Consider the following 21,007-nt stretch of genomic DNA (forward strand, 5'->3'; position numbering starts at 1 on the left):
CCACACAGAGGCCAGGATTGAACCGATGTCACTGGAGATGTGAGACAACAATATTAAATGTTGTACCACCTCTGGGAGCAGTGTAGTTCCTGTACTATCACTTTCTGATCAGAGCCTCTGGGAAAGAAGTGTTTATGTATGCATACACATGAGTTTCCATGTATTCGATGAGAATGGATTGCTGCTACTCACTATCAAACCTGACAGATGAAAGGTTGATGAGCACAGGCAATGCATGGAAGTGGATCCCAGCAAGGAGTTAATACTGTCAAGAAAAAAAAGGACATAGACAGGAAAAGGTCAAAGAGAAAGAGAAGTCATATACATTAAGTGAAGAAACACCAGCTGCACAAGATATCCCAGGCTTTCGAAATGGAATAAGATGGTGAATAAATAAATGAGACAAGATGGCACAAGGTAACTGATGAAAATATTTCATGAGTCTCCATGATGCTCACCTTCAAAAACAGCTCTGACCTGAAAGCACAACAAATGTTGAAAGAAATGTGATAATGAACTACTGTACATCAGGACTCCAATGAACAATGTTAATAAGCTGTAGAATGTGGATTGTACCTCAGGTTCCTGAGAATTTGGATTTGGTTGGCAAAAAAAAAAAATCGGGAAATAAAATAGTTTGAGAAAACTAACCATAAAGCTGTTGGATTGTTTAATATCTCAGTTAATCAGTGTGGTTTGAAGGGCTTGATCCTGTGCTGGTCTGCTCTATATTTTTGGGGGTTTACTACTGTGATGACTTCTAACTTCTGCCCTTGCAAGTTATTCTTATTTACCTCCTCTTGAATGTCTACAAAACTGCGGATGCTGCTGCCTAGGGAGATATCGGGGACCAGATATCGCACACTGCATCGGAAAACCTAATGAGGGAAAAGAAATTCAAACGTGAGAAAATATACAAGCAAATTGAAACACAATTCACATTCTTCTTTCAATGTCCATGGGTTAGGTTTTGTGTGAAATTCTGGCAGCTCCATTTGGAAGCGCCAGCAGTTCCCTGCATGTGTCATCAAGTTGGGGACTTCAAAACTTACCTGTCAGAAAGTGGAGAGTTGAACTTGCTGTCAGGCTTTTGCCGGCGATTTCAAAACAGCTCCCGTGTCAGAATCAACGGTGTTGCAATTCAGGATGTGGTTTTGGTTTGAGAAAGGCTATGAGGGGCAATACTTTGAGGAACACAACTTTGAGTTTTTTTTTAGTTTTATGTTTTCCACCTTTTTAAAACTTTGATAATATTTTTCATTCTGAATGTTTCCAGATTATCAGGGTTTTGAAAACCATATTGACTAGTATAACCACACCACAACTGGCTTGATCATGTTTGCACTAAAATGGACTTTGTTCTAATTGTGTCTGTGTTGTAAAAATATGTATATTTTATGTCTAACATGATTTTCTTGTGAATGTTGTTTATATGAAGCTATGTGTCATGATGCTGCAGACATGTAATTGTGCTTATGACAATATACTTCACTTTGACTTTTGTAGTTTTCACAGTTGTTTATGCCAGATCATATGACTCAGCTAGCTGAAGTTCATTCAGAATTTCTGTGGGAAGGACTTGTTATGCCCCTTGTCCTTTTCTTACCCAAGTGATGGGATTTACTAAATACCTGGCGAACAGTTCTCTTAAAACAGATTCACTAGGCATCAATGTTATACGAAGTTGGTGGATCTTGCTGCGTGCAAATTTTCTGCTCTGCTTGCTTACAGGTAGTAATCTGAAAATGTGGAGATGGGTGTGGTGGGAAATGCTTTAAAATATGCTGAAGTCATGAAAGATGGATTTTAAATAAAAGTGTTGATATCAAACTTTAAAGGTAATCAGTAACACAAATCAATGAATATTTGCCCTGTATACCACTATGGTCTAATAACGTAGGTCCTTGTATTTACACTCGCTCTCACCTTGCTGATTATTCCTCATCTCGTCCTTTAACATAGCGGGAACCATTATAGGCTGAGTATATACGACAGGCTGTACCACCACTGGATGAATCACGGGGTACAATCCTGAGCCTGGAATGGTTGATCGGGATAAAAGGTGGCTCGTCAGCACTGCGGGGCTGGTTAATGGCATGCTGTTAGGCGGCTGAGGTGACCTCTTATTAGGTGAGCCTGAACGAGATACATTCATTGTAGGAGATGTCGAAGACAGCACAGTCAATGAGTACGGTGAGGAAGGGGAACTTGACATACGCGGAGAATGTTTCTTGTTCAGCGAGAGATCTACTGGCTCAATTTGACCTGCATTGGTCTCAAGCGATTGAAGAAGTCCAGCGTGGGAGTAAGTGATGTTGTGCTTGTTCTCAGATTTAATATCATGCTTTAGGCGTCCCATATGTTGGAATGGCTGTAAGAGAAGAATGAAAATTGAATTAGTTTTGACTAAGCTCAAATCCACAGCTTGATATGATCCAGCTGGAAACCAGCATAAATATAATGTGAAAAGAATTCCTATTTCCAGCTTCATGCATTCCACACTACCAGTCTCAGGACTGGAGCTGTGCTCATGTAAAGCCAATTGAGAATTTCCTAAGCAGGCTGGGAGCTGACTTCATTCCAGTTGTTCCGCTGCATTTTCTCCTGAGTTAACATGGAACTTCACTGGAAAGAGAGAGTCCTATTATGTTTACATAGACATAAATAGTGGTGTTGGGTGTGAAGAGCCAGACAAAGTCTTTGAACAGAATGCCAAAACATCCAAAATAGAAATGTTGTCGTAATTAACTATATAATTACTTTGAGACTGACCTTAGCTATTGTGAAAAATGCATATAATTTGAAAAAAATATTTATGCATTATTTCAAAAAGAACTTTAAAGTTGTTGAAACTGAATAAATTCGCTAGAAACAGGTTCCACCTACCCTTCTATTTAGAACACTTGTTGACTTCATGTAACTTCAGCATGCAGCAGGAAAACCTGCTGATTACCTGTTTGGTCGCTACATCTCCACAAAGCTTATCAATATGAGATACTACATAGTTCCTTTACTACATTAGATAAGACTGAAATCAAAGTAATTGATTAGCTATATTTTGATAAATAGGAAATAAAATACAAGGTTCTTCGATTTTACTGCCCACACCACCAATAGATGTCGGATTCTCCTCATGCGTCAACCAAGATAGTTTAGAGGAATATGGGCCAAATGCATGCAAATAGGACCAGCTCAAGAGGACTCCTTGGTTGGAGTGAACAGGTTGGACAGAAGGGCTCGTTTCTGTGCTGTATAACTATGATCCTAAGATCAGCTCCCCATTTGTAAGCCTAGAGCAGATCAGCTGAAGGGAATATCAGAGATGAGAGCGCATTTTTCATCCAATATTCAGAAAGCCACAAGGAAGATTGCAAGTCATACCATCTCTCTAATCCAACCCTCAGTTTATTCTGATTATTTACGAAGAGACGAAATGGTGATATACCTGGATTTCACAATGCTGACTTATTAACAACAAACTCAGCATTGCAAAATGCATTTTGACATCAAATGTTTAATTGATGGCTTTGCCATAAATTGTGGTATGTAGCAGTGTACGTATTTCTTTCCTGGTCCATATGATTTCAATGGTCCTAATTTCATCAGCAACTTGGTTGCTGGGATATGCCTCAAAATAAAAACAAAACAGAAAATAGTTTTGTGATTGTATGTGCTATGGTAACTATATGTGCTGTGTGTGACCATATGGACTGCGCACCTTGGCCCTGGAGGAATACTGTTTCGTTTAACTATGTAAATGCATAGAGTTAAATAGCAATTTTTTGTATCTGTGCACAACTACGTATATATTAAATAAAAGCACGCACACAGCAAGTCACTTTAACGGGTGTATTCTCATTGCAGCGAGAGAGAGAGAGAGAGAGAGAGAGAGAACAATGTGCATGCATAGACAACAGATCAATACGAAGTGCTAAAGGAGGTGAAAGAAATAGATCCATACATTACACTTCCTCCCCCTTTAGTTTAATGTAACAAACTATATGTACAAAATATTCAATTTCTCTTTCATAACCAATATTCCAAACAGATAAGCTTTCACAATAACAGTCCATAGCTAACTTCACAATTCTAACGGTTCAGTCTTTTGGGTGGCACTCTGTTTCTTTCAGGAAAGCGCTTCTGGACCTGTGGAGTGGCATCAGGTTTGGGAGGTGCCTCGTCTAAGACAATGTTTTTGGTTTCTGGTGTCATGTTGCTGTCAGTGACATCGTCACTAAGAGGTAAGTCCAGTGACTGTAATGTGTCTGTCTTGTTCAATGCAGTCGACTCAGGTGTGTTCTTCAGTTGAGAATCCAGCATCTGATCCACATGACGTCTCCACGTCTGATCTCCACCATCCACTGTGTACATCAGTGGTCCAGTTCTTGTAGCTATCCTACCGGGTGTCCACTTGTCGTCTTGGTAATCACACGCTAGGACTTCCTGTCCAATCTCAATGCTCCTTACTGCTTCACTTGGCAACTGGCTGAACTGTTTATTCTGCACTTCCCTCCATAGATCTGGTTCAGGAGATCTATGCGAGATCTCAGATTTCTGTTCATGAACAGCAGTGAAGGTGTATGATTTGTCGATGCATGAACACCTTCAAGAGTTCCAATTTATATAAAGGGAGTTGTACACATTGTGCTGTAGAGAAATGTACATTGCTTTAACGGAGTCCTTGAAGGTTTAGATAAACCTTTCAGCTAACCCGCTTGTTGCTGGGTGGTGAAGGGCTGACTTGAAATGTCTGATGCCACTTTTCTTCATGAACAGTTGGAATCCTTCTGACATGTATTGTGGTCCGTTGTCACTCACAACTTGTTCCAGTAAGCCATCTCTGGTGAAGATAGTCCACAGAGTGGAGACAGTCTTTGCTAAGGTGGTTGATTTCATTTGTATAATCTCCGGCCACTTTGAATGAGCATCCACAGCAATCAGAAACATGGAGTCCATGAGTGGCCCTGCAAAGTCAATATATACTCTTTGCCATGGTACTCTTTGGTCGCTCCCACAGGTGTAACAGTGCCTGTAGGGGTGCAATTTGAACCTTTTGGCATCCTGAACTTTTTGGCCAAGACGTTGATCTGTTTATTTATTCCCTTCTCAAGCACCTTCTGATTAGCATTAAGCAGCTGTGATAGCTTCTGGTTAGTGCTACCATTTGGTCTGCAGCTGCTTGTTGATGCCACGCTGAGAGCTTTGATTGAGTGCCAATCTAGTTGGATTTTTCTCAACCATTCGAAAAGTGCTGGCTGTCCACTTTTCAATATATAAAGCTCTAACTGCTGTGTTTGGCCTCCATACGTCACCTTCACTTTCAATTAACCTTTGGGAGACACTTTTTTGCCTGTGTAGGTCTTCAGCATCACTTAGTTTTGTGTTTGAGACTTTTCACATGGTTGTGCTCTTTGTCTGCCTTGCACATTCTCTCTACGTAACCTTGTCTGCGACACTTTCTGCAGACCTTTTCTTTCAACCAACAGTCATTTGCATCATGGGAGGATTTGCCACATTGATAACGTCGATTGGCTTTTTGTACCATTCAGGGATATCTTGTGCATTTCACATTCTCACCTCCTTTTCTGTAGTTCTGCTGCACCTTTTGCTGCAGTCTCTAACAATATTGCAATGGTCCATGCCCACTCCAAGGTTAGGTCTCTTTTGGATAATAGCCTCTTTTCAGTGCTTTGACCATGCATGCCACATACAAGACTGTCCCTTAATGCATCAGAAAGTCCATCTCTAGAGGCACAGTACTGAGAAAGTTTGTGCAGTTCTGCAATGTATTCAGAAATGCTTTCATCTTTTGACTGGTTTCTTTTGTAAAATCTAAACCTCTCAGTTATTGCTGGCAGTTTAGGGCTCAAGTCATTTTGCAACATTGTAACGATTTCATTGAATGTCTTGCTTGCTGGCTTTTCAGAGATTACTAGGTTGCGTAAGAGACTGTATGTACCTGAGCCCATTAAGCTAAGAGGTGTATGGGGTTTCTGTTGCTCTTCCATGTTGTTTGTGCTACAATACAGTTCAACCCTGTCAATATACAACTCCCAGCCTTCATTAGCGCCATCACATTCGTCAACTTTCCCGACTGAAACCATTGCCACGTATTTTCACTTTAAATTCAGTGTGTCTTTCACTGTTACTCATGCCTTTGTTAGCATCCGTGACGTCCTTCTCAGTGCTGTTTAGCTCCCACTGTTTTGTCTCATAATCGTGCCATAACTGTTGGTGCAGTTGGTGATATTTTCTGACATTCAGGTTCATATTCGTCGCCAATTTGTTGTGTCTGTGCACAATTACATATCAATCAAGTAAAAGCACACATGTGGCTTTAACTGGTGTATTCACATTGCAGCGGGGGGAGGGAAGAGATAGAGAGGGATAGATAGAGAGAGAGAGAGAGAGAGAGAGAGAGGGGGGGATAGAGAGAGAGAGAGAGAGATAGATAGATAGAGAGAGAGAGAGAGAGAGATAGATAGATAGAGAGGGATAGAGAGAGAGAGAGAGAGAGAGAACAATAAGCATGTGTAGACAACAGCGCATGCACAGACAACAGATCAATACAAAGTGCTGGGTGGAGGGGGTGGTGTCTTTGCTCTGAAAGAAATAGATCCATACGTTACACAATTAAACTTGGTGCTTAAACTTAAACATCTGTCCAAACTGAAAATGATTTTTCAAGCAATTATTCATAAAGTTACTACTTCTTTAAGCTGTTAAGAACACAATTTGTAAAGTATTAATCTTGTACATAACAATGTTGTGATTTAAAGTGGAAAAGCTTAATGTGTCTATCTGATACCTATCTCTGATACAATCATTGCTTGTTAACCGTGCCTTTTAAACAATAAATAACTATTATTATAGGAAAAGGGCAACTTTAGATGAGGACATCAAGCATTTGTCATGGTATCAAAAGAAGAATCATATTTCACAGGCATTTATTGATAGTCTTCTGTCCACAAGCAGTGAAGTTGGTCTCATCTAAAGATTTCCAGGAGGATTAAAATTTAACGTAACTTCATGGCTAATGGGGGGGGGGGGTAGTGTTAACCCTTTCTGCCTGTGAAAGCCAGATTCAAATTTCAAGATTGTTTATTTTTATTTCGAGTACACAAGTGCAAAGGAGGATTAAATAATTATTTCTCTGGATTGGATGCAGCACAAAAAACACAACAAAATAAAGAACATAATAATAAAAGAATACACAATACATATAAATACATAAGATAGCTTCTATACATAGATTGATTGCATGTCCATAAAGTGATGAGAGGCACAGCAGGACTGTCTGTAGACAAGGTGACTCTGACAGGAAATAGTCGTGGTGGTGGTGGGTAAGTGGGTGGAGGTGTTGATTAGCTTTACTGCTTGGGGAAAGTAACAGTTTTTGAGTCTGTTGATCCTGGTATAGATCCTACGTAGCCTTCTCCCTGATGGGAGTGGGATAAGCAGCTCGTGAGCAGGAGATAATTAAGGTCATCCAGCCTTACTAGGAGCTGATGGAAGCTGGCATGTCCTGGTTCTCACCTGGAAATGCAGGTATCAAAAATCAGAGGGAACCAACTGAAATTTTAACTTTTGACCAAGTCTGACCAAGAGGATTCGGGCCAGCTGAGCTGATGAAGTGCAGGGGGCCCTTCTCTCACAACCTTAAGAAAGCCAAAGCCTCTCTCATGCAGATCATCCACATTTTCAGCTTGCGGGATTTTCACAACACCATCCTTGGCTCTAGTGTAGTGGATGCACTACCAACTCACACCACTGCATCAGCAGACACTCTGCTGGAGCAAGTCAACAGTTGTGCCGTATCTGTGGGAGAAAAGGAATTCCCCCTCATTTTGGGTTAGAATGCCTACATTAGGACCTGATAAGTCAAGAATTCCCCCTTCCACCCAAACACACAGGTGCTGCAAAACCCAGACTGTCTGTTGCCTCGGATTCCAGCACCTTTAGTCTGTCTCACATCACTGCATAACCACTAAAAACCATCACAAAATAAACTCAAGGGCAATATTCTCCTAACAAAAAACTCCAGCGTTGTAACACCAAAAGAACAACTTCTACAAAGCTTCTCCAACACACTGGCAAACTAAAAAAGAAAACAGCATTATTCACAGCATTGATCTTTATTTTGTCATTGAAAGTTAAATCAGAAGTTGAAATGTTATAATTATTTTTAATCATTGGGGTTCAGCCAATTTTTCCCCGAAGTAAAAGAAGACGCCCTTGAATCAACAACAGCTTAACGTGTGTAAAAATGTAATTATATGTATACTTATGCTAATAAAGTTTGGAACAAAATTACCTCACATCAAGTCCTTAACTCACTTCATACTGAGCTGCTGGTTATATGAACGTGTTTTTGGAATTCAAATCAAGTCAAGTCACTTTTTATTGTTATTTCGACCATAACTGCTGGTACAGTACACAGTAAAAACGAGACAACATTTTTCAGGACCATGATGCTACATGAACAATACAAAAACTACACTGAACTACGTAAAACAACACAAAAACTACACTAGTTTACAGACCTACCCAGGACTGCATAAAGTCTAAGGAAATGTCCTAAAATGAATTAATTTCTAAAGTGAAACAGGAAGAAATCTTGCATGCACTACAGGTCGGTAATATGTAAATAAATAGCACCTTACCTAATATGGGAAATGGGCAGGATAGTGCTTTTTCACTTTTACTAGTACAATATCTAGAGCATTTCTTCAGTTACCGCTCATTCTAAGTGAAGATGTACCTAATCAAACAAGAAAAAAAACTGCTCTTGAAGCACAGCAAAAGGTAGAATTGACAAAAATGTTTGGTGCTCCACAAATCTTGTTTAAGCTTGTTGAATATTATCGCCCCACTGCTATAATAAGTAAATGATATTTGTGTCAACATGTTGAGAATGACATGACAGTCCCATTTATTCTCTCGTCCGAAAGCTTGAGAAATTGCAGCTCTGAGAATGTTAAAATACTAACTAATAGATTGTCAGATTTAGTAAGAGGTGTCCTGACGAAGGGTCTCGACCCAAAACGTCGACTATACTTCTTCCTATAGACGCTGCCTGGCCTGCTGCGTTCCACCAGCATTTTGTGTGTGTTGTCAGATTTAATAGCTTATTTACATTTGATATCTGCAATGATTTACAATTGTGAAGAGGTTAATAAGCCAATGACATAAAAACAGAATGTGGTACAATGAATTATAATGGAAAACATTGATCTTAAATAGTAACGTGTTGAATGAGATGGGACAGAGAACAAACCGGTAGCCCTGCCCTGACAGCCCATTCCTGGCAGCCCTGCCCTGCAGTTGCCCCAATTGTCTTTCCTTAGAAACAAAGAAAACCTACAGCACAATACAGGCCCTTCGACCCACAAAACTGTGCTGAACATGTCCTTACCTTAGAACTATTTTTGCTTAATCTCTACTCAACTGGTAATTCATGAGAATAGGCTAAAAAAGTATTCAATGCATTTTGCCTGTCTTCTCCATTGCAACAGTGGCAAAATTTTATTGGTTGTAAAGCATATTTGTATGTTGTAATCACAACAACAGTTTCTTATCTGTCAAGATCATAAAATTTGTGTCAAACATTTGTAGCTTTTTGGTGGACAAGTGATGTGAAGGGCATTAGAAATTCTAAATGTAGCCTGTTTTTGAACCCAACATCATAAATGGCAATGATGCTTCACTACCAGACGAGCTCAATGCCTTTTATGCTCGCTTTCAAAGGGAAAATAAAACCACAGCTATGAGGATCCAGTGACCCTGTGATCTGTGTCTCTCAGTCCTATGCCAGGCTGTATTTCAAGAGGGTGAACCCTCACAAGGCAACAGGGCCCGATGGAGTACCTGATAAGGCTCTGAAAACCCATGCCAACCAACTGGCAGGAATATTCAAAGACATTTCCAATCTCTCACTGCTACAGCTAGAAGTTCCCACCTGCTTCAAAAGGGCAACAATTACACTGGTACCCAAGAAGGGCAGTGTGAGCTGCCGTAATGACTATCGTCCAGTAGCACTCACATCCACGGTGATGAAATGCTTTGAGAAGTTAGTCATGGCTAGAATCTCAGGAAGGACCTGGACCCACTGCAATTTGCCTACCACCACAATAGGACTACCGCAGATGTGATCTCAGTGGCTCTCCACGCAGCCTTGGATCACCTGAACAATGCGAATACCTATATCAGGATGCTGTCTATTGACTATAGCTCAGAATTTAACACCAACATTCCTATAGTCCTGCTCGAAAAGCTACAGAACCAAGGCCTCTATACCTCGCTCCGCAACTGGATCCTCAACTTCCTAACCGGAAAACCACATTCTGTGTGGATTGGAAATAACATCTCCACCTCACTGATAATTAACACTGGCACTGCACAGGGATGTGAGCTTAGCCCACTGCTTTACTCTCTACACTCATGACTGTGTGGCTAGGCATAACTCAAATAACATCTATAAATTCGCTGAAGACACAACCATTGTTGGCAGAATTTCAGATGGTGATGAAAGGGCATACAGGAGCGAGATATACCAGTTAGTTGAGTGTGGTTGGAGCAACAAACTTGCACTCAACGTCAGTAAGACCGAAGCGCTGATTGTAGACTTCAGGAAAGGTAAGACGAGGGAACACAAACCAATCCTCGTGGAGGGATCAGAAGTGGAGAGAAGTGTCAATTAAAACACTCTGAAACTTCTACAAATGTACTGTGGAGAGCTTTCTGACTGGCTGCATCACCATCTGGTATGGGGCGGTTACTGCACAGTATTGAAATAAGTTGCAGAAACTTGTAAAATTAGTCAGCTCCATCATGGGCACCAGCTTCCGTAGTATCCAAGACATCTTCAAGGAGTGGTACTTTAGGAAGGCGGCGTTCATCATTAAGGATCCCCACCACCCAGGACATGCCCTCTTCATGCTGTTACCATCGGGAAAGAGGTACAGAAGCCTGAAGGCACACATTCAGTGATTCAGGAACAGCTTCTTCCCCTCTGCCATCCGATTTCTAAATGCACATTGAACCCATGAACACTACCTCACTGCTTTTTTTATTTGTTATTTAGCACTACTTATTTTAACGTAACTATTTACTAGACAGACACGCACACACATCATACTGTAACTATTTTTCTCTGTATTTAGTTATCATGCATTTCATTGCACTGCTGCTATGAAGTTAAAATGTTTCACGACATATACTGCTGATATTAAATATGATTCTGGACTCTTTTTCTTTTTAGTTCAATGGAAAGTGCGCTTTTTCCATCATTATATTAGTATACTTCCCTAAAATTTACTGAAAGGTTAATATAGAAGAATAAATTAATACAGCAGAATTATTGTATTCTGCCTCCCATCAACAAATACTGTTGGCTTTTTATCGTAAACATAGTCTCTACATAAACACTTGAAAATTCTCCATTTCAATTATAAAAAAGTAGCTTTCCTGCAAACCTTGTTTAATTTGCCATGAAGGGCAAATTACCTAATTAACTGCTATATTCTATCTGCTTATAGTTTTCTACTTATTCCTCCCCAATTTAATCATGGAGAGCTTCATCCCAAAAATTAATTGCAACCCTGATAGCACTGAACACTCACTGAGTTTTGTTAAATATGAAAAGTCTTATTTGACCAAAAAGGATCTAGTGCTTTCCCAGCATATATGACGAATAAACTCTTCCTGGACTTCCAGCCAGATACAGGTATCAATTATAACCAATATTTCGATGATAAACTCTGCCATCTTTATCAGGGATGATTGCTGGACACGTCTAGTCCGGAGGTATTTATACTCTGTAGTCTAAACAGTATACATCCCGACATTTAGTTTACGATGGAGATGGAGAAGAATGGTTGCCTCCTGTTTCTGGACATTCTAATACGATGGAAACTGGATGTTAGCCTTGGTAGCTATTGGAAACCCACTCACATGGACTTATACCTCAACAATAACAGTCACCATCATGCCTCCCAACATAAAGCGGTTCTTTCTACTTTAATTAACCATGTGAGAACTATTTCTAACCTGGAGAGTCTCCCCAAGGAAATAGGACGAATATGCACGATGTTCCTACAAAATGGCTACAAGGGGAAGGAAATCAATCAGACTCTTAAAAAGGCCGACGGAAAAACCAGGAAACCTAACAAGGAGGAGGAATCTATCACTACTGTCTGTCTTCCCTATACTTCTACAGTTCCTGGAAGGATCACCAGGATCCTGAAGAAATACCAGATTAATACCATCCATAAACCCATAAGGAAGCTCAAACCACAGCTTATGTGGGTCAGAGATGACCTGGGACTCATGTGATTTCATGTGAATGCAGAGCAGCGTATATTGGCCAGACGGGACAGACGGTGAAAACCCGCATCGAGGAGCACCATTTTGGCTACCCAGAGAAATCGGCGGTAGCAGAACACAGCATTTGCAATAGCCATAGGATTAACTTCAATGGCACAAAACGACCCTGCTGATCCAATGGCTTCCGGCACCCCTGGTAAAGGAAGCCACTGAAATGAAATTAGAGGAAGAGAATTTTAACAAAGATGAAAGTCTTAGTCTAAGAACTGGAACTTGATTGTAAACAAGGTGGGAGAATGGAAACCTGGATGAGGACTATCCAATCAGGAGGGATGGACTACAGGACTATATAAATACCACTGGACTATACATATCCAGGCATCATACCTGATGAAGATGGCAGAGTTTGTCATCAAATTGTTGGTTATACTTGATAGATGTACTCAGCTGAAAGCCTGAGAAAAGTTTATTCATCTTATTTGACCCTCAAACCTCTTAAGAATACAATGGCTTAATATTAATATCATAGTGACTTGATGAAGCAGAGTTCCCCAGCGGCCATAATAACATTATCTTCAATAAATTCAATTGCTGAGAAGTACTTGACAGTGACAGCTTTGTATTTATATGCTTCTTTGTTGTAAGGACTAATATGTCTAAAGTAAAGCTTCTCCACTATGTTGAAAATCGAGGTGAAAAGAGAGAGGTTTGCTTTTGGAATTCATATGGTGAAATTAATGGGTTATTTGGAATTTCCCAGCCTCAAATCTAAACTGAGAATTTTCAGAAATAAAGATTTGTAAAATCACTCGGAAATACTGTTGTTTTGATCATTAAGCAGGCATGGAATACAAATGACGTTTCCATTGTTGTCCAAGCAGACAAAGTGTATTGGAAGCTAACAACCCTATATACATATATCCCTTCTTGTAGGCAGCCGTCGATCCCAGGGGATCATGGGTTTGCACCTCTGGTGGACTCTGTCCTCTCCAGGGCGCAAGCCTGGGCAGGAAGATTTGTTGCCTGTGCAGTGAGTTCTCTCTCTCCTGATCACTGATGTAGTCCAAGGGAAGGGCAAATGCCAATACAGCTTGGCACCAGTGTCATCGCATATCCCTATATCCACCTGCATCAAAGTGGTGACAAACATACCGGTGCCCAAGAGCAGGGTGAGCTGCCTCAATGACTATTGCCCAGATGCACTCACGTCTACAGTGATGAAGTGCTTGGAGAGGTTGGTCATGGCCAGAATCAACTCCTAATTAGGCAAACAACAGGAATTCTGCAGATGCTGGAAATTCAAGCAACACACATCAAAGTTGCTGGTGAACGCAGCAGGCCAGGCAGCATCCCTAGGAAGAGGTACAGTCAATGTTTCAGGCCGAGACCCTTCGTCAGGAGGGTCAAGTTCTTGGACCCGCTCTAATTTACCTATTTCCATAATAGATCCACAGTGTTTGCAATCTCGCTGGCTCTCTACTCGCCCTTAGATCACCTGGACAATAACAATACCTACGCCAAGTTGCTCTACATTGATTACAGCGCAGCATTCAACAGCATCTCACCCTCAGTATTAATCAACAAACCCCGACACCTTGACCTCTGTACTCCTTCTTCAACTAGATCCTTGATTTCCTCATTGGGAGAGCACAGTCTCTGAAGATCAGCGATAACAACTCCTCCTTGCTGGCAATCAATATTGGTGCACCTCAAGGATGTGTCCTTATCCCACTGCTCTACTCTCTCGACACCCACAACTGTGTGGCTAAGTACAGCTCAAACACCGTCTATAAATTTGCTGTTGATACAACTATTGTCGGCAGAGTGTCAGATGGTGACAAGGAGGTGTACAGAAGTGAGATAGATCAGCTGATTGAGTGCTTCTGAAGCAACAACCTTGTACTCAACGCCAGTAAGAACAAGGAATTGATTGTGAACTTCAGGAAGTGGTATTTGAGGGAAAACACACCAGTCCTAATTAAAAGGTCAACACTGGAAAAGGTGAGTAGTTTCAAGCTCTTGGGCATCAACCTCTCTGGAGATCGATCCTGGGCTCAACATATTCATGCAATTACAGAGCGGGCATGACAGTAGCTATATTTCATTAGAAGTTCGAGGAGAATTGTTATGTCACCAAAGGCTCTCATATATTTTTACCGATGTACTGTGGAAAGCATTATAACTGGTTTCATCACTATCTGGTATCAAGAGGCCACTACACAGGACTGGAAAAGCTGCAGAAATATGCAAACCCAGCCAGTTCCATCATGAGCACTAGTCTCCCCAGCACTGAGGACTTTCAGAATACGATGCCTGAAAAAGGTGGCATTGGTCTTTAAGGACTTCCATCACCCAGAACATGTCCTTTTCTAATTGTTATCATCAAGGAGGAGACACAGGCTCCTGAAGATACACACTGAATGTTTCAGAAATAGCTTCTTCCCCAATACCACTAGATTTCTGAATGGACAATTAACTCATTATTTTTTTCTCTTTTTGCATTATATATTTAATTTGATTTATATTGTATTAAATTGTATTTATATTTAATTAATATTGTAATTTATGTTTAGCTTTATTATGTATTGTAATATACTGCTGCCACAAAACAACATATTTCTCGACATACGCCAGTGATATTAAACCTGATTCTGTGTCTGATCTTTCTTCTAGTTTGAGTCATTGTGGCCTGGTTCCAATTTAAACTTATAAAATGGGACCTCAGTGGTATTGAAAATCTATGCTGTCAGCTAATTCCAGACAACAAGTGAATTTAACCACCAGTTTTACAAGTAAGGAGAAACTTGACCTTAGCTGCTTATGCTAAATGAACAGTATAGTAACAATTGGGTGTGGTATTCTACTTTTGAAGTCTGGTTCCACTGATTTCAATGGAACCAGGCTTCGGAAATTGAATACAATGTGCAGCTGCTGCTTTACAACGCTTACTTGGTGCGTGCAGTGGAGGGCAGTTCCTGCTCGTTGGAAGGATTAACATCAGAGTGCACTCTGTAACAAATAGAGGTTATTTTCAATAATCCATGGCATTTTCTACGGGTGTTGGAGCCTTCCTTTTAACATTTCTGTAATGCTTGTGTTATGGACTGTAGCCATAGGATGATTGGCCTTCGTCTTATTTATATTTTGCCTTTAAATAAATAAGGCCCCCTGTTGGATCCATCAGCCTTGTCTGTCAGTAGCTGAACAGGAAAATTGAAATTCGGCTGTGTCATATAATCCCAACCCACAAAGATTAAGGACGCTAAAGTAAGATGTGTTGGTTTGGTAGGTCTGGAGGTTCTGATGTGAGTTAATTCAGCATCACTTTGCAATTAAGTGGCATGGCCACACTATGGGCAGGCTTCATGTACAGTAGTGGTACAAATGATTCTCGTCCGTGAGCTGGACCTTAGCAAGGAATCACTTCTTTGGGAAGAGAAAGATAGGGCCAGGTAGAAACTGATAGATTCTAATTGCATCAGTTTGGTGCCATGTGCTTCTTTACAATGCTAAAACATACACAGCAAATGCAACTCCTATCTTTACCTAAAGCTGCTTAAAGGAATTTAGTTTTTTTTAAATTTAATTCCCTGTGACATTAATACCTTATGCAGTACTAATGACTCCAGAGGCACTGTAGAGGCAGATCTTCCTATAATTGACAAGCTTTCCAATCTCCCTGGTCACAAACCTTTGCAAACTTACTGGGTCTTTTCCCAGTCTTCCCCTTGTTTATGAGTCTGATGATCACTGAAGTCCTATGCTGCCCAGGGCCTTTCCCACTGCCTGGCTGGTCCTGCCACAGAAATTCATTAGATCCATAGTAACATGCTGGAGCTGGATGTGAGGGAGGCTGGGGAATGAAACTGGATGTTGGCAGAGCTGGCGGAGATGGGTATTGGATCTGAAATGGACAGATTAGGGAAGGTCAAGATCAGGATGACTGAAGATTCCAGGGGCCAAAACCTACAGTTGGCCTTTACCTTGTGCCCTGACCTTGCCAATGGCAGTTTTTCCTGCAGGCCAGTTACTGGCCTTGGACAGGAAATCCTGCTGCTCCTGTTATTCTGCACTCCAAGCTCGTGAACAGAAAGCAGACGGAAAAATTGACCCTTTCATTCAAAACATTAATGAAGAGATATTGAAGTTGCTAGAGAGGAAATCATTCCTCTCTAACAACTTCAGTATACCTTTACTCATACTTTGAATAATGACGCCACAGATTGAATGTGCCCTTTGCTGGCCAGGTTGGCGCAGCTTGGATTGACAGAAACCCATTGTTGCAGAAGGAAGAAGATGGAGCTGGCACATCAAGCTCTATGGGAAGCCCAGCACAGGACTGTAGGACTGATGGGCAGGAAATCGGGAGCTCGACAGATGATGCAGCCAGAGCCAGCTGAGCAACTGGGAAAAAAATCCTGTGGATGTTGGGAGCTATGTAAAGGCCTGCTGGCGCGCTGTGGAAAATCTGACTCAGGAATAGCCCAACAGACTTGCTGGACTTTCCATCAGTGCTGCAAAGCCATGAAAAAGATGCAACATACAGTATTTTTTGATAATATTTAATGAATAACAAGTTTATTTGGTTGGTGACTCTGACGATAAATTTGTGAAGAAACTCACGTGCAGTGGGACCAACAAATGCTAATAAAACATTCTACAAAACCAAACGAGAAATGATGCATAGTTCCATTTGACTCTGATAGACATTATACAAGCAATTCACTGAGAAGGCCAGTCAATGTAAGATACAAACTCAACACTCTTCAATGCTAGGCTGGGCCGGTACAAGTTCAAAAGACTCAGGGGGTTAACAGGATGGGTACTGGGTAGATGTTTTTCCCGATATGAGCCCAGTTTCGAAATAAGGGGATCGTCATTCAAGCCATGAATGAGAAGTAATTTTTCCACAATGAGGGTGCTGGAAACTTCTGAGAGGGCCAGCAAGGCCAACTTAATTTTTTTTTCTGTACACTAGGTTCATGTATATGTTTTTCCAACAGAGAATCACTGGGCGTTTATAAGGAATAACAACCCTGCCCCCCACCCTTCCTTTTATTCCATTATCAAATTGCATAGGCTCCCAATCAAGATGGCAGCTTTATTTTGTATGCCTAGGCCATTAATTGGATAAACTGACCGGAGGATTCAACAAAATTATTGCATTTTAAACCCCATTGTAAAAGCCAAGGAAACAATGAAGGAGGGCTCTCTCCTGTAAGCGATCATAACCATTCCACTTGCACTGCAGGGAGTATTTAGGAAGCACAGGGGCAGAAGATGGAAAACAAGTGCGAGCTGAAATACTGGATTTAATGTGCAGTGATCTGTTGCTATGAATAGCTTAATGATGAAAATTCTTGGTTACCATTGAAGTTGGATCCATTGGGTTTTGCTTTCCAGGCAGACAGTCAAACATGAGCATTTTGATCAAACTCCAGTCCCAGAAAGAGTCGGCTGTTCGGCCTGTAAAAGAAAGGATTTTGACCATGACCATTGTACTCATTCTGTGCCTACATACCCAAGTGGATTAAACACTTACAGTATGAGAAGCACTAGTTGAAGCAGGTACTATATGCCCACCACTCAGTGTTGGGTCCCCTTACTCAAAGGCCTATAAAACAGGATCATCTCATAAATATCGCAGGTATGGGTTAATGCCAATAATAGTACATGACTTACTGGCCTCCAGCTTCACAGAAAAGTAAATTTTTTTTCAATGCACCACCATAAGAGAAGATAGGATAACTCATCTACTGGGTGAGTCCTCAAGTGATGAAAACATCCCCAAAGGTTAATTACTATTGTTTACCTAGCTGGAGTGAATACTCCTTCACTGTGCTGTCTCCACAAAGGGAACCCTCCTAACCAGTGCAAGCATTCACTAATGTGAATGCTCTGACCATTAAATGGTATTGATTATAAATCAGGGTTGAAGGCTTTGCATAATTTGCCTCTGTTTTATTGATAAATGATAAATGTTGTTTTAAAGTGGTTTAAATGGAGTAAATACAAATATTTGCTTTTTTTTAAGCTTTTTGCAATGTTTAGATTTTAGAACTAAAATAAATACATAAAATGAATTTTTAATGATGCCAACATTATTTTAAATATTGCTACTATTCATCAATTTGAATTGATACATTTCCCACTTTTTTGTGATAATGTAAATTAAAGCATCAGGTCTCTATGGAAGCGCAGTACATATTCAAGGATGCACTTTATTAGATAACATATATTATACATCATGCCAAATTGACTGAGTAATGTATTCTTGCATAAAGGATCGATTTACAAAGCACAACACGAAACTTTTGAGAATTTTCGATACAGCAATAAAAAAGAATATTTATAACTGTTACACAAAATGATTTAAAGAAAACCATAATCCTAAATAATCGTATCTTTTTTTAATATTCAAGTGCAACTCTAGAAGATTTATACACTTTTTAAAAAAATTTGCAGTGGCCTCCTGTTCACAGTAAATGTGTTCACTAGAGACATTTTAATACGGATGGGCAACTTGTAGAAAACAAAGTTACTATAAACAAAAACAACAGGAATTCTGCAGATGCTGGAAATTCAAGCAACATACATCAAAGTTGCTGGTGAACGCAGCAGGCCAGGCAGCATCTATAGGAAGAGGCGCAGTCGACGTTTCAGGCCGAGACCCTTCGTCAGGACTAGTCTCGGCCTGAAACGTCGACTGCGCCTCTTCCTATAGATGCTGCCTGGCCTGCTGCGTTCACCAGCAACTTTGATGTATGTTACTATAAACAAGTTTGAATAACTTGGAACACATTTGTGATTAAGACATGGAACTACCTAATAGGTCCTCATACAAGGAATTTAGCGAAGGAGCCACAGAAAAGTGCACACAAAAACAGGCTCTTTGGATCCTCTAGTCCATGCCAAACCATTTAAACAGCTTACTCCCATTGACCTCACCCGGACCATAGCCCTTCATTCCCCTACCATCCATGTATATATTCAGCCCTCTCTTAAATGTTGAAATCGAGCTTGCATACATCACTTGCACTGGCAGCTCATTCCACACTCTCACAACCCTCTGAATGGAGAGGTTCCCCTCATGTTTCCCTTAAAGCTTTTCACCTTTCACCCAGAACCCATGATCTCTCGTTGTAGTCCACCCAGCCTTAGTGTCTTCCCTTATTATACCCCTCAATTTTATATACCTCAATCAAATCTCCCCACAATCTTCTACATTCCAAAGAATAAAGTCCTAACCTATTCAATCTTTCCTTACAACTCAGGTCCTCCAGTTCCGTCAATATCCTTACAAATTTTCTCTGTACTCTTTCAACCTTATTTGCATCTTTCCTGTAGGTAGGTGACCAAAACTGCACACAATTCTCCAAATTAGACCTCACCAATGTCTTTAACAACTTCAACATAACATTCTATCTCCTAAAAACTAATACTTCAATTTATGAAGGCCAATGTGCCAAAAGCTTTCTTTATGACTGCTACTGTACTGCCACTTTCAATAAGTTATGGACCTGTATTTGCAGATTCCATTTGTCTTCTGCACTCCTCAGTGCCCTGATGTTCATTGCGTTAAACCTACCTTGTTTGGTCCTAATGAAGTGCAACACCTTGCACTTGTCTGCCGTAAATTCCATCTGTCATTTTCACCTGGTTCACATCTCACTGCAAGCTCTGATAGTCTTTCCCGCTGTCCACAACATTCCCAATCTTGATGTCATCCACAAATTTTCTGATCCGGTTAACAATATTATCGTCCAGATCATTGACATACAGTAAATGACAAACAACAACGGACCCAGCACTGATCCCTGTGACACTCCACTAGTAACGGGCCTCCAGTCAGAGAGGCAACCATCTACTACCACATTCTGGTTTCTCCCACAAAGCCAATGTCTAATCCAATTTACGACCTCATCTTGAATGCCAAGCAACTGAATCTTCTTGACCAATCTCCCATGTGGGGTTTAGTTAAATGTTGTCTTCATCAACTTTCCTGATACCTTCCTTGAAATACTCTTTAAGATTGGTTACACATGACCTCTCATGCTCAAGGCCATGCTGACTACCCCTAATTAGTTCATGTCTATCCAAGTACTCATATCCAGTCCCTTAGAATACCTTCCAATGACATTCCCACGACTGATGTCAGGCTCACCGGCCTATAATTTCCTGGTTTCTGTTTAGTGCTTTTCTTGAACAGCGGAACAACATTGGCTATCCTCCAATCCTCCAGTACCTCACCTGTCACTAAGGATGATTTAAATATCTCTGCTAGGGCCCCTGCAATTTCTGCTCTTGCCTCTCACAGGGTCAAAGGGAACACCTTGTCCACCCTAATTTGTCTCAAGACAGCTAACGCCTCTGTATAGGGTACATTACCTCAATGCTGCTTTGCCACATTTGTATAAACTCTGTGTTTGTCTTCTGAGTAAACACAGATGCAAAAAACTCCATTTAAGATCTCTCCCATCTCTTTTAGCTCCACACATAGATTACCTTTCTGATCCACCAGAAGACCAATCTTGTCCCTTGCAATCTTTTTTCTCTTAACATATCTCTAGAATCCCTTTAGGATTCTCCTTCATCTTGTCTGCTAGGGCAACCTCATGCATTCTTTTAACTCTCCTGATTTCTTTCTTGAGTGGTCTCTTGCATTCCTTATACTCCATAAACA

General features: G+C 40.7%; 1 protein-coding gene across 1 annotated transcript in view; it reads right to left on the bottom strand.

The window, feature by feature from the left end:
- LOC134344078 (Krueppel-like factor 3) overlaps window positions 1-21,007 on the bottom strand; it is a 142,043-nt gene that overhangs the window by 20,330 nt on the left and 100,706 nt on the right. The window contains exons 2-4 of the mRNA XM_063043299.1: window positions 17,693-17,790; window positions 1,927-2,371; window positions 795-878 (exon numbers count right to left, since the gene is read on the bottom strand). Coding sequence (XP_062899369.1) covers window positions 795-878; window positions 1,927-2,371; window positions 17,693-17,749 — 586 coding nt within the window. The 5' untranslated portion in view covers window positions 17,750-17,790. The remainder of the gene's footprint in view (window positions 1-794; window positions 879-1,926; window positions 2,372-17,692; window positions 17,791-21,007) is intronic.

Source organism: Mobula hypostoma, chromosome 3 (assembly GCF_963921235.1).
Source record: "Mobula hypostoma chromosome 3, sMobHyp1.1, whole genome shotgun sequence".
In the NCBI taxonomy this organism is placed as follows: Eukaryota; Metazoa; Chordata; class Chondrichthyes; order Myliobatiformes; family Myliobatidae; genus Mobula; species Mobula hypostoma.